Source organism: Apis florea, unplaced genomic scaffold, assembly GCF_048593485.1.
Source record: "Apis florea isolate Af1SG1 unplaced genomic scaffold, ASM4859348v1 contig_3170_pilon, whole genome shotgun sequence".
Lineage (NCBI taxonomy): Eukaryota > Metazoa > Arthropoda > Insecta > Hymenoptera > Apidae > Apis > Apis florea.
Window position 1 is genome coordinate 5,092,246 of NW_028256714.1, and position 13,694 is coordinate 5,105,939.

The 13,694-nt window shown below is 34.3% G+C and overlaps 1 protein-coding gene across 9 annotated transcripts in view; it reads right to left on the reverse strand.

Moving 5' to 3' along the window:
• The window catches only part of LOC147657379 (uncharacterized), a 70,083-nt gene that overhangs the window by 39,849 nt on the left and 16,540 nt on the right, over window positions 1-13,694 (reverse strand). For 7 of the 9 annotated variants that reach the window (XR_015292555.1, XM_086910106.1, XM_086910101.1 and 4 more), the window contains one exon: window positions 11,231-11,428. The exons of the other annotated variants lie outside the window; for them this stretch is intronic. Coding sequence is in view for 6 of the 7 variants with exons in the window: in XM_086910106.1 (XP_086766232.1) it covers window positions 11,231-11,428 (198 nt within the window). In the remaining variant the exon portion in view is untranslated. The remainder of the gene's footprint in view (window positions 1-11,230; window positions 11,429-13,694) is intronic. 9 annotated transcript variants of the gene reach the window in all.

A 13,694-nucleotide genomic window follows, 5' to 3' on the forward strand; every position in this document is an offset into this window, starting at 1 on the left:
ATTTTCAATGCAAAAATTAAAAATTTATATATTAATTAACACGTATCGATACAAGTAACATTATATCTTTGCTCAAATACTATTTCGTTTCCATTTGACCATTTTTTTTTTGTCCAGTGCAAATAACAATATTAATAAAAGTTAAATCTCCAATATCTGCAGACCCATATCTAAGATCCCCCCTAAGATGATACTACTTTCTAATTACGTTTCACAATTAATTAAGAGACATCTGCTCGACAATTCAAATGGAAATTTCTACGGATGAAACGTGTATAACATTTTTCATACGAAGATAACGGAACTTTCCACAGAGGACAGAAGAATAGAAACTGCGGTTATCCTCGCTAGCGCTAGGCTAGCCGCGAAATTTTATTACGCGCAAACGACATTGGTACTCGTTCGGTGGTGACATCACGCATCTCTTCCTCTGCCAACCAACGAGTTTATTTGTAGCGAATCGTCATTCTAAATCCTTCGTTTACGCGCCGCTCTCTCGCAAGAATTCTGCCGCCCACGATCCCCGCCACTTTTTTTTCTCGTCCAAGTTCAACCGTTACATCCTCCTCCTCCTCCTCCTCCTCCTCCTCATCCTTTGAGATTAAGTTTCAAAAGGGGGAGAGGGAGAGATTTTTTAATTCGCCTGGAATTTTCTCAGGAATCACCTCGTCCTTTGAGTCATTGTTCCACCACAATTTTTCTAATTATCGATCGTATTACTTTCGTGTACGTTACACGTTTTAAAGCATAGCCAATCAAGTATTGGGTAACATTTTAACCTTCTTCTTTTTCTTGGATCCATCAATCGTGGAAATCTGAACAATTTGAAGATTTTACTTTAGTCGAAAAACAATTTCGTTCTAACCAAATCGTTAGAAAACTCCACGAGAATCCTTCGAACGTTACAAAATGCATCATCGAGACGCCATCGTCGTCTCAACGAAGAAACATTTGGAACGAGAGCGACGACGGATTTCCGGAGCGGCCAGGGATGGTTCTAATTCTAAACGCGAGCTCGCGGGTAAAATGCGCGGAGAGAAAGAGGAGAGAGAGAGAGAGAGAGAGAGAGAGAGAGAGAGAGAGGGAGGGGGAGAAAGGTGGCGCAGAAACTAGAGAGATCTGTGCTGGGTTCGTCGACCCGGCAGTTGGGCCACAGAAAGACGAGATATGCTTCCATTTTCATCTTTGGCAGCCTGCCAAAATTTCGTCCGGGCCGATCTCATCTCTCCAAACTGTCATCCGTTTGCGACAATATTTCTTCCTCCCCCCTCTCCCTCACCCCGTTTTTCTCTCTTTTCTTCCCCTTTCTTTATATCGTACGAACGAATTTTTAGAAATACAGGCTAAAAGTTCGGCTATCTTTACCTCTATTTATACTTATAGAGAGATTATAGATAAAAATCCATCATAATTCTTCGGTTGTTTGTGATTTTTCGGTTCGGTTAAAAAAGTTTTTTTATTCCGTAAACGTATAATAATATATCATTATTCGATCTTGAAAAAAATCATATCTTTGTTTATATTATATTTGCACGAATCGTCGTAATAAATCATTTGCCGAGAAAATATTATCGGGAAATTCGAGAAAATCTGCCTGATTAATTTAAAAATGACTCCATATTATTATTATTATTATTATAACGTGTGTGCACGTGTACATGCAACTTAATAAGATGATTGAATTGATCTTTTTTATTTCATCTGCGCGAATGTAAAAAAAGAAAATTAATTAAAATTACCACGTGGAAAAGAACGAATAACTCCTTTTCATAGATTTCCTTCTAAAAGTCGTATGAGCCTCATAAAACCCGGTAACATCTGTACAGAACTGTAAACCGCGTTTATCTCTGCCAACGGACTCTCTCACGATCGAATAATCAATTCAACTCGCCAAATCCCCCATTACTTATGAGAAACGCATCCCCCTGGAAACATCCATCACGAAAGAACACCTATCGTCTGGTTCGCGCGAGAAACCACGAAACAAATTGCTCGAGTCGCGAGGAATAAACCGAGGTATCCTTATCTAAGAGCTAAACGATCCTAATCCATCATCGTGACGATCTCTCCCCGCCGCAAAAGTGACCCTTGAAAATCATTTTCTCGATTTTTCCCAAAATGGCAGACCTCTTCGTCGAAAAGAGGTTTCGAGTAGAAAAAATTTACCACGCGATGAATTTCAATTTAATAATGATTTATCTCTTATTAAAATGAATCTTTTTTGAAAATTTCATTTTTTTTTTTAAGAAAATGGATTAAGAAAAATTTTCAAAAATCTGATGATTTTAATCATCATTTATTCTAAATAATAATGCGAAACAATACACTATACGTTTTTTAAATAATAAATCCGATTTATTCAATTCAAATATTAATAAATTCGACGTATTAGATTCGAAATTATTTCGATAACGAAACGTAAAATGTAAAAATAAATCTTTAATATCTCTGTGCATCGTCGACGCGGATGCGAGAGATTTCAACAGAGGAGCATGCTAGAGGAGGTAGTTCACCAACATGGGCACCAACTCTTCGGCAAACCACCGCAATTTCTCTTCCAAAGGCGTTGGCATGCCACGACGAGGAGCCCGATCGAGATACCCTGCCGAGATACTATCGCAAAACGAGTTTTAATATCGGCCGATTCGGATCGCGCGAAAAACCGAGCGAAAAAAATTCTGCGGGAAACACTTAACACTGTGACGTGTCCACGAGCTGTTTCTTGTCATGTCGCGTTATCGTTCCTTCTTATCTTCTTTGGAAGTTGTTTGTGTTGTACTTTGATGCGAGTGGTAAATATTCTTTGTCAATTTTCTTTTTTTTTTTCTTTTTTGAATATGCAAAAACGAGAAATCGTGCCATTTGTTGCACGTTTGTTGTTATTGTAATGTAAAAATTAAAAAAAGGATTTTAATAAAGGTAATACGATAGTGAAATTAGAATTTCAAATTGCAAGCTCATTTATTAAATCGATAAAAAGGATTTTTTTTTTATATAAAATAATCAAAATGTTTTATTCTTTCGATTATTGCAACAAATGATTGATATGCGAAAATTTAAAATGTCTGCTTGTGTAAAATTACATTCGAAAATGAAAGGATGTGTATATTTATATATGTATGTATATGAGAAAGTTTCATCTTTCTTCTTTCTTCAACGTGACTATGGAAAAAAGAAATGGAAAAGAAAGAATGCATATCGTTATTTATAGATATGTAAATTTTTTCTTTCATTCTCGAAAAGAAAATTGTTTTCTGTCGTTTGAAGCATGTAAAACTTTCCTTATTTCTTCGTGATTGTTGTTTATGATGCAACATTGATTAAAACAGAAAAGAAAAAATAGTTTTTATAAATGTGCAAAATTTTTCTCTCTTTTTCTTTCGTACGCTTGAATATAAATAACGTTATATCATTTACAAGTTTATGAATTTTTTTGCAATCGTTTTTTTGTAATTCAGATATTAATTAATATGCCGCGGGTCAAGGTAAGAGTTAATAATATCTCTCGTGAAAAATAAGTAATATGGTAATCAGACGGAATATTGAATTACTCGAGTTTATACTTCGTAAAACAGTAGTGAAACTAGAATTATCAAATTACTCGTTATTTGACATACTGAATACTAAGTCATAGTACATAGCATATCTTTAAAAGAGCATTTTAAATTCACGTAATACTATAATATAAAAAAATATAAATCAAATATCGTAAAATCGTTACTATTATAATTAGTAAAATCAAAATTTTATCCATTCCTTTTTTATCAAAAAATTTTCTCAAGTAATATTCAATTTTATCTCATTATTTTGATAAAATTTTTCAAAAAAGCACACGAAATTAGAAGGAATTTTAATATTTGCGAAGAAGATACGTATAATAGAATTGTACAAAATGGAAATCATATAAACACAAAGAAAATAATTTTCGTACGAATTATTATATAAATAATATTCATTGTAAAATTAAACGATATAAATTATTATATGCATTTCTTACAATTATTCAAAAGGATAAGGTAAATGTGATCGTAAGACGACATGGAGAAATCGGGTCACGTGCTATGCGTCAGTATAATACATATGTATACATATATATCTACATTATAAGAAGGAACTGCAGAAGTCGAAGGATTACAAATCAATAGAAGCCAAAGCCTTCAACTATCTCACACTACAGTGTAATCTGACATAATCAATATTACTATTCATCTCGTATATGATTTTATCTTCACCCACCTGTTATTATAATAAGCGAAGCTCAAATAGAGATCTGTTATAATACGTATAATTTTCCCTTTTTCTATTCTTCTCGTGCGAAACAAGAAACGATTTTATTAAAGGGGATCAATAATATTTTAAATATCGTCGTTGGTAACAATATATTCCCAGAGTACCTTGTTGATGATCAAATTCCACTCTAAACAATTAAAAAGCGTACATTTCTTACGAAATATCCACTGAATAAGGTATCCTAAAAATCTGGATACCTTTAAATAAATTTACCAAAATCCAAAATCATCTCCTCTTGATTCCTAAATCTCGAGAAACGACGGACGACCGGCTCAACCTTGAACCCTGCGAATTTTGTGTTCAACCGTGTCGAAACGTAAATGTGCATATCCATACATCCGCGTTTCCACGCGAAGACGATGACAATGAAAACGGATTCCACGGCGGGCAGAGTGAAAGTGAGGGCTTGCAGCGAGTCGGATTGCGCGCGGTCTCGCAAAGTCACGCGTGCACGCCGCGTGTACCGCGTACAGCCGCGCGTGCCCTCTCGAGAGGGAACGATGGAAGACCAGTCGCGCTGGACCGCGGCCATATTCGGCGGCCAGAAAATTAGGACGAGCCAGCCTGCGTGATTACCGTTCCCGTTCACGCTCTTTTTATCCACGCGGTCCCCTTCCTTTATGAAATCGACCCGGAAATCGAACGAGAGCCTTCTGGTGACACGAATTCCCGAGAGATTGAGAGATATTCTGGTTATTTAGCGAGTGAAAGTGTGAAGGATCTTTGTTAATTTCGTTGAAATTTGGAATATTTATTTGGTTGGAATATGAATATCATTATCCATAGTTAATTAATATTATTCAAAGTAGAAATTTATACTATTGGGACTTAAATGAATCTAGGGATAACTAGAATTTTTTTTTCGTATATATTATTATTAAATATTCACTTGTTAAAAGTTTCCATATGTATAAAATATTCCGTACACTACTTATATTATTTTTCAAGATCGATCGAAAAGTAAGCTGTATCTTTTTCTTTAATCAATCTAGGGATAACTAGAATTCACTCCCTATATAAAACTTTCTATCTGACTTGAAATAAGTAAACCAGCAAAAGATAATCTAAATTGTTCTTTTCAAAATGCTTCAATTTTCAAGAAATAACTAATCCACGTATAAAATACTAATTTATAAATAAAAAAACCTGATCCATCCAATTCGATTTTTCGAAATATTCGTAAGTTTTCGTGAATAACCTCCAACCAAGGTTAAATTACGACAAAAATTCGGTTTTCACGTCGAGAGAAACGAAATTCACGGATGAATAAAACGGAGTTTGGTTGTAAGGGACGAATTAACATCGAAAAGAGGCAAAGGTACAACGTCCTCGCGCGAGGTTTGAGCCCACGTTCTATCTCGATCCCAGATCGAAGGCGGTACTTGAAGATGACTGTACCGCCACCATGGGGTCCCGTCTTTGGGCCGTCCACCTTATTTCCCTTTTTCTTTTTTTCTTCGGCCCCTTCGGAGGCAGGAGCCAGTGTCGTAAGGTCGTAGCTACGATATAGGCAGAGGTGCGGAGGAAGGATCACGCCCGCCGTCTCCTATAATACCGGTTTGTTAGATTACACGAGAACGTGTACAGCGGATCCATACCACGGTAGATCCTCCTGGATCGACCTCCAACTACCAACTAAATGTGTCTTCCTACCTGTCCGTCTGTCCTTTTTTTTTTATTCTTTTTTTTCTTTTTTTTTTTTTTTTTACGTGACAAGTTTCGTTGACAGAATTAATATAGCAATGGATTATATATGGTATAAATATTTTCACCTTCTTTTCTTTCTTTGTGAAAAAAATCCAAGTTTTTATACGGAATTAGTATTAATTATTAATATTAATTAATGATCATTGCGTTCTATATATTTTTTCAATTATTTTTTGCTAAGTCGAAATACACTATAGTATTTTTGAAACTATAGTTTCTCGTCTCTGTAAGTTGTATACGAGTCACGTTTACATCTAGTTTGCAAGTTTCGTTGAAAATAATACATTCATCGTATGTCGTTGAATCTTTGAGTTTATTTTTCTAAAAAAAAAAAAAAAAAGGAAACGTTACAAATGCATGAAATATTTGTATGATAAATCATTGGTACGATAAATTGTATTGTATGAAATAATGATAAGATTGTTAACATTATTAATATCTGTAAAATAATTGAAATGAAACGTTGATAAAAATCAGAATAAATGTAACAAATGTAAATGTCAAGGCACGTGTTGATTACTTCGTTCAACGGAAGGAAGTTGTAAATTAACGCTGATTCGTGTCGAAATAGACACGTTGTTATAAAAGAGAAGAAAAGTTAATAAATACAATAATTAAGAGTGTATAGCTCTGTAACACTTCTTTAATCATGTTATCTGTATAAGTATAATAATATAATTAACAGTAGGTATTTAACTTCGCCATAAAAATATACGGATAACATCGATATCCCATCTTCCACAATTCTGTTTTTCCTTTCTTCTTCTTCTTCTCTCCTCCTTCTCTTCTTCTACTTTTTAATACTCATTCTTCTTTATTAATAATTAATAAAATATCGACTATTAATTCTAACAATCTTGCTAATCACCGTTCCAAGATCATCCAAACAATGACCAGCTAATTGCTCTTCTAATAATTATCCGACAATTCGTAAATTACCCAAGCGAGGTAATTAACTGATCCACGACTGACCCGACTGAAAATCCGCAAGAACGAGCGAACTCATGAAAACAATGAGTCATTATTTCGACACGAGGAACTATTCTGGCTCGAAATGCAAATGAATATTCCGAGAGGCGTGTAATCGATAACGTCGTGATGTAACTTTAACCGATAATAACGTGATGCGAAGCAATGAACCAGTTGTGCCGCTATTATCACGTGTTTTTACGATAAGATCGTTTGTTGTTCCCGTGGCGAAGATGGAGAGAGATGGAGAAACAGAAGAAAAACGAAAGGAAGAGACGGAAGAAAGGTGAAGAAAACTCGAAGAAAAAGAGAAGAAGAAAGAACAAAAAAAAGGAAGAAAATGAAAGAAGAAAGAAACGGAAAATGGAAGAAAGATGAGACGAAGGGAAAAAGGGAGAAGATTCCTTAGTTGTCCTCCACTGCGAGCGCCACTTCTTATCGTTGCATCGTCAGATAATATCTCTATGAAGCCGCGAATCGCCGCCACGAAACAAATTGCTAAATTGCTCGGCTCGTAATCCAGCGCGTCTTAGACTAACTATTCGAACAAACGAACGCCAGTCTGACTTGGTCTGACACGTTCGTTCACGAATCAAAGTTATCTCGAGAGCCAAGGGAATCCTCTCGATGGGAGGTGGTGCGCGTGACAGACAGATTCTGTTGGTAATATTTCGTATACTTGGAGCGACAAGCGGATAACGATCGAATATAAATTTCTTTCTTTTCTTCTTCTCCTTTTTTTAAACTCCACCCCTCACGATTTATTTTACGGCCACGGCCGTTAAACTTATCTACGTATTTGCATTGAAAGCGCTGTGACTAACGCGAGATACCGTATTGTAATGTAATTTAATGCCGGGTTTAATGATTTTCAGTTTTATCGACTGAAACGAAATTTTAGAATAAATATTCAATTGGTGTATAATATTTGTTTAAATACGTAAGAATGAATTATTACGAATTATTCATATTATAAACACGACGAAGAATACCTGTTGCAGAGATCCGTTTTGGATCTGTCCTTAAAATTTCTCTGAGTGCTGTTAATAAATTAAAATCCCTTTGGAAATTGGACGATAATTAAAACTAGAAGATCGGATCAACCTCTTTTAAACGTACATTACTCCGAGCAGAGACCTAATTCGAACCTAATTCACCAAAAAAAGAGAAAAAAGTACTCGGTTCGACCGGTTCCAGGTCGACGCAGAGAGATAAAACCCCGACTTTCCAAACCCCTTCCCCTCCCCAGCCTTCCACAAACTTCTTCAAACCTATTAAAATTAACCACCACCGTGTTCAACACCATGAAACGACACGAAATCCTTCGAATCGAATCCCTGTCCGTTCGATAACGCGCCTCTAAAAAAAAAGAAAAAATAAAAAAAAAAAGAAGAAAGGTAACCGTGCCTATAAATACCTCGAGCAAGCGCATACGCAATACTCGAGTACCCACCGTGCTCCATCGTATCCCCCAGAGAATATTACATAATCGCGTGCAACAAGTGCGTTTTCTCCTTTACGAATCCTTTCGAGAGCCGATACACTCTCGTTGCGCGAGAGTTTTCTCTCGTGCGAAACCGGCAATTATTTTCGGTGGCGTAACGAAGACGAGACCGACCGGTCGGGCCACGCTTGATGAGGAATGAGGCGGCGCGATTTCACGAAGGGTAGGAACCGTAGCGGTTAAATTTATCCCTCGCGGAGTTTCCAAGAGCTCGTTTTGCTCGATGAGATGCCTAAAACGCTCACGGTTTCGAGAGGACTCGGAAATAGCTATGGACTACGGGCTCCCGAAATATCTAACGCCATAGATCATGGACGCGTGTGACCGGCCACGTCTTTCCTCCTGAATAGATCGCGATCGAAGAGAGAAGATCGTTCCTTTGACGGCTGCCTGATGACGCGCGTCTTTCGACAATAAGGGAAATGGCGAAATCCCGAAACGAGGGGAGGTTGATGGCTTTCCTGACGATTCGAGAATGAAATATAAGGAATTTTTTTCTCTAAGATTTCGAGTTGCGTTTCGCAAGAATTTTGGAGATTAAGTGTTTGTATATTTGTGTTTCACAGGAATGAATATGTAATAATAAGCAGCTGAAATTTGAGCTTGATTTCAGGAAATAATATTTCTTATTACGTGATTTTGGAAGAAAGATATTAAAAATTGATGAAATTGAATATGAATATTTAAATTGAAACGATGTAACTTCGAACGTTTGAAAAATAAAAAGTATGTTTGAAAAATCATAAATATAAATAAATCGATTAATTTATATTGATAATATTTTGATAATATTTACCATTTTTTGGATTTTAATATGGAAACATGTTTGATATCATATTTCAAGTGGTTATGTAAAGTATAATACACATCGATGAAGATAAAATGTGCTTGGAGAACACTTAAAATGGAACATTAAGATAACAATCGTAGAAGGAAGAATGGACTTGGAATAGAGTTGTTTAATTGCTTTTAAGAAAATTAAACCGTGAATCATCATTACATTATCAGCCATTATATTCTTATATGTGTATCTAAATTTGATACAGAATTGATCCACTATTTGTCGGTTTTTTACCATCGTGTATCAAAGGAATGATATCCAATACAATAAGCTATTTTAAATGGAAAATGTTGCATTGTCTTCTTTAATTTATTTCTATCGCGAAAAATATAAATTTTCTATTTTGATATAAAATTATGAATCATTGCATTAATACACGATACCTAAAGATCAATGCAAGAAAAATAGATTCTAATTTTATTTATTAGACACTGTACAAAATACGAATAAACAGGACATCAACCTTAAAGATAAATCTACAATTGTTATCAATCGTTATTTATAATTTTATCCCAATTACTTAAGAAGAGATTAAATTAAATGTCAAAGAAACGAGGCTTGTAATTAATTTTCATCTTTTTCATTAAAAACAAAAATATTCATTGTATTGAACAAAGATTGTGTTACCTGTAATTATAATTGAATAGAAATTGTATTTAATCGAATCATGAATTCATGAATGGATTTTATAATCGAAATTGAACTAAGAAATAGCAGAGTAAAGCAATAAATTTTCGTTCGAACTAGTTATTTCTTCGACGTGAAGATCAAAATCTGATGAAATTGGTGAACGGATTTCATTGCTGTATTTTCGCACTTTTGATGGACAACGACTCATCACGATTCAACGTTTCCCCTGTACACTTGACGATACTTAACCATGCGATATGATACGATGATACGCAAGTGCAGACGTATCTTTATCAAAATTGCGTTTTCTGTTTCGCATAACGTAATGAGGGTATGTGCAGAAAATCACAATGTATCGTATCACTGGTATAATGGTATACTCTGTCTTTATGATTCATTCGAGATTGAGATAAGGCCTATATATATTATAATAATATATGTAATAGATTATGGAAATTATTCAAATCTATTCAAGCTTGAGAATTATTTGTATAAAATATAATTGTCAAAATAATAAAGGTAATTATGAGACTTTTTACTTTCATTATTAGAATCAAAATAATTTATCAATATAAATTTTTTCTAAGCTAAAAATAAAAATAATTCAATTCTATATTACGAGGGATAATTTTTTTATTTTTATTTTGGATAAAAATTATACGAGAGTCTAATAAATCTTAGGATGAAAAAAAATGATAAGATATGTTTATCACTTGTTTTTTTTTTCGTCAAAATGTATAATAAAACGTCTACTTCCAATGAAATATGAGTTTACTTTTATATTCACGTTTTTTTATGACTTTCTTGTTTAACATATCACATTATATTATAAAACATGAATTACTGCTAATCTATCTTGAAAATAAAACATATTTCAATCTTTAAAATGTTTCATCCAATTTCAAAAAAACAGCAGATAACACTCAAATAATTAATCTAAAAAAAAAAAAAAAAACTAGCAAAAACTACGCACAAAAATCAATCAAAAAACCCATAAAAATCAAATCTAAGTAATATTTTTGGATCCATTTCCAAAATCATAAATTACATACAATCGTTTCTAAATTTTCGAAATCGTAATAATATACAAATGAAACGAATCCAAGAATATTACAGAAAAAAAAAAAAAGAAAAAAAGAAGACGAGCAAGACGAGATTGTTAGAAGGTATTAGTTCTCTATTTATAAAAATATTCCAGGAAGAGATTTTTTTTTAGAAAAAAAAAAAAAGACCATCGTGGAGAGAAATTAATACATTAGTCGTGTACGATAAGGTACGATGCTCCTTACTTGAAGTAGAGCGATCACCAGACGCGTTTCACCGCTCTGCACTGCTATGGTGCTTATGGTGGTGGTCGGGCTGGTGGTTTGTTGGGTTCCATCCTCGTTGCTCTCCACCATTGTTCGTGATTCCTTCTCACGAGGACCCTCGCTATTCTCCGTCGTTTCCATCGAGTCGTGCCCGTCTACCATTCTCGCAACTCTTCTCTTTCGCGGCAAAACAAAATCGTTCGAGATATCGGCGTGGATCGATTCGGTGATCGACTTTCTTTTCGTACCTCGTCACTTTAATCGTATCGAGGAGAATGATATGCGCGCGAAAAAGATTAACAAAGCGAGATTTGGATTTGAGGGGATTGGAGTTAATTTTTCTAAATGTTCGAACAATTAAAGTCGTTTTTTGTAACTCGAGAGAGAAAATGAGATTAAAGTCTCGAAAATATAAAGTTGCGATGATGCAAACTATTTTATGCACGATTTATAGACTCGTATCTCGTAGATTTTTATAGAGATGATCTTATTATAAATGAAACATTTTATCATTGATGGTTCGTAGAATTCGAAGTAATTATGTGTCGTGTAATTTATTGATATTTATTCTCTAGAATTGTCTCGAATAAAATAAATCGATGAATTTCCCTTTCTTTGAATTACAATTGGAAAAATATTAAATTTTGTGTATAAATGCATTTGATATGTACAAAAAATATAACTCGAAGATTTTAATTCTTTGAAATTCAAGTGACTTTCATAATTTGGAAAAGATATTAGACAAAATATTTTTGAATATATATATTCAAATAAGAAACGTTTCGAATATTTAAAATATGAAAAACTAAACAAACTAAACTTGTAAATTTCAGATATTTGAGATTTTCAAAAATTTGCAAATTTCAAAGCTTCATAAATATCGAAAATTTAGGCTTCGTTTAACACATCAAATCCAATTCTCGCTAACCCTACAAACTATTAAATTATCAACTCGAGCAGGACAAGTTACTTACGTAACTCAACCCGCCATTATAACATTAATAAATTGTTAATTCGCTGTAATGATATACGATATCTCCATTTCTCTCAATATGTCAACTACATAACCAATCTGCCAACTTGAAAGCAGAAAACAAAAGTCAGAATTAATAATAATCTCTCCTTTCTCGATCGATAAATATCAATTCGCCACAATGTACAATATTTTATTTCCCTCTTGTCCAATCAAATTCTAAAACACGAGGAATAGAAACGAGACGAGAGATAATATTTAAAATCGAACAAATTTCCTTCTCTTCCTCCCTCCCTCTTTGAAACTACTCCCCGACGACGTATTACGTTACACAAAGAGGGCAGAGACTTTACACCCACGAATCGCAGTTCCGACTTTCTACCTTTGAGATATATCAAAGTTCGTGGCGGGGAATTCGACCGGCAGTATTTCAGCGAAAACACGGAATTCGATTGGCCTGCCTCCAAACGGCCGAGCGGATATGCAAAAGAGGCGGGCGAAGGTTTAACAGCCAAAGCGTCCATCCACCGTCGAATTAATTTTGATCAACGTTCCGCATTCCGTTGAGAGACCGCCTTTATCACGCGACTCGAGATCGACTCGTCTCCTTTCTTTCTTGGCGATCGGCGAATCGTTTACGTTTCTCCACTGATTAACGTTATTTTTGGCGATTCGCCAAACGAGCGAATTCTGCCGAGAAGGTGCCGAGTCGGCCACGTCGGTTCGAGTTATCTCTCGGAGGAAAAAGATTATCTGGGTGGGTGATTCGAAACGACGGAGGAGAGAATGGTCGAGAATTAAGTTCTAGTGGAATGGAAGAAATTTTTTAGAGATCGAAAGAATTTGGAAACTTCTTTTTAAGATGAATATATTTGTTTAAGGAAATATTTGAAACTTTCATTCGTAGAATTTTGAACTTTGTTTTTTGAAATGGAAGTTGAAGAGGTTCTCAAATATTTCCGATTCAAAATTGGAGAAATTGAGATGAATACTTCCATTCAGAAATATTTTAATTTCGTTTCTAGTATTGAAAAATAAAAAAGATTTGAAACATGAATGGATTTATTCATGAATCTTTGAATTCACTTATTGATTCTATTTTAAGATTTATAATGGAGTTTTGAAGGAATTATTCCAATTTTCCCAGTTTAAAATGAATACCTCCGTTGAGAAAATTTTGAACTTATTGTTAAGAAGAAGTCATGAAACAGTCTTCTTCAATGCTTGAACGAAGATTCGGAATTTTGAAAATATTTTGAAATTCCGCTATTTTAAAATGAATGCGTTTATTCATTATTTAAATGTGGGAAGCGTAAACGATCGTGCGTTCAAACAATCGAGAGTTTTAAAAGAATCTTGAAATTTTTTTAAAATGAAATACTCTATTCAAGATTTTTCATACTTGGAATATTCAAAAATAAATGTCTCTCGAGTTTCAAGATTTCAACATTCTGAAAGAAAATTTTGTTC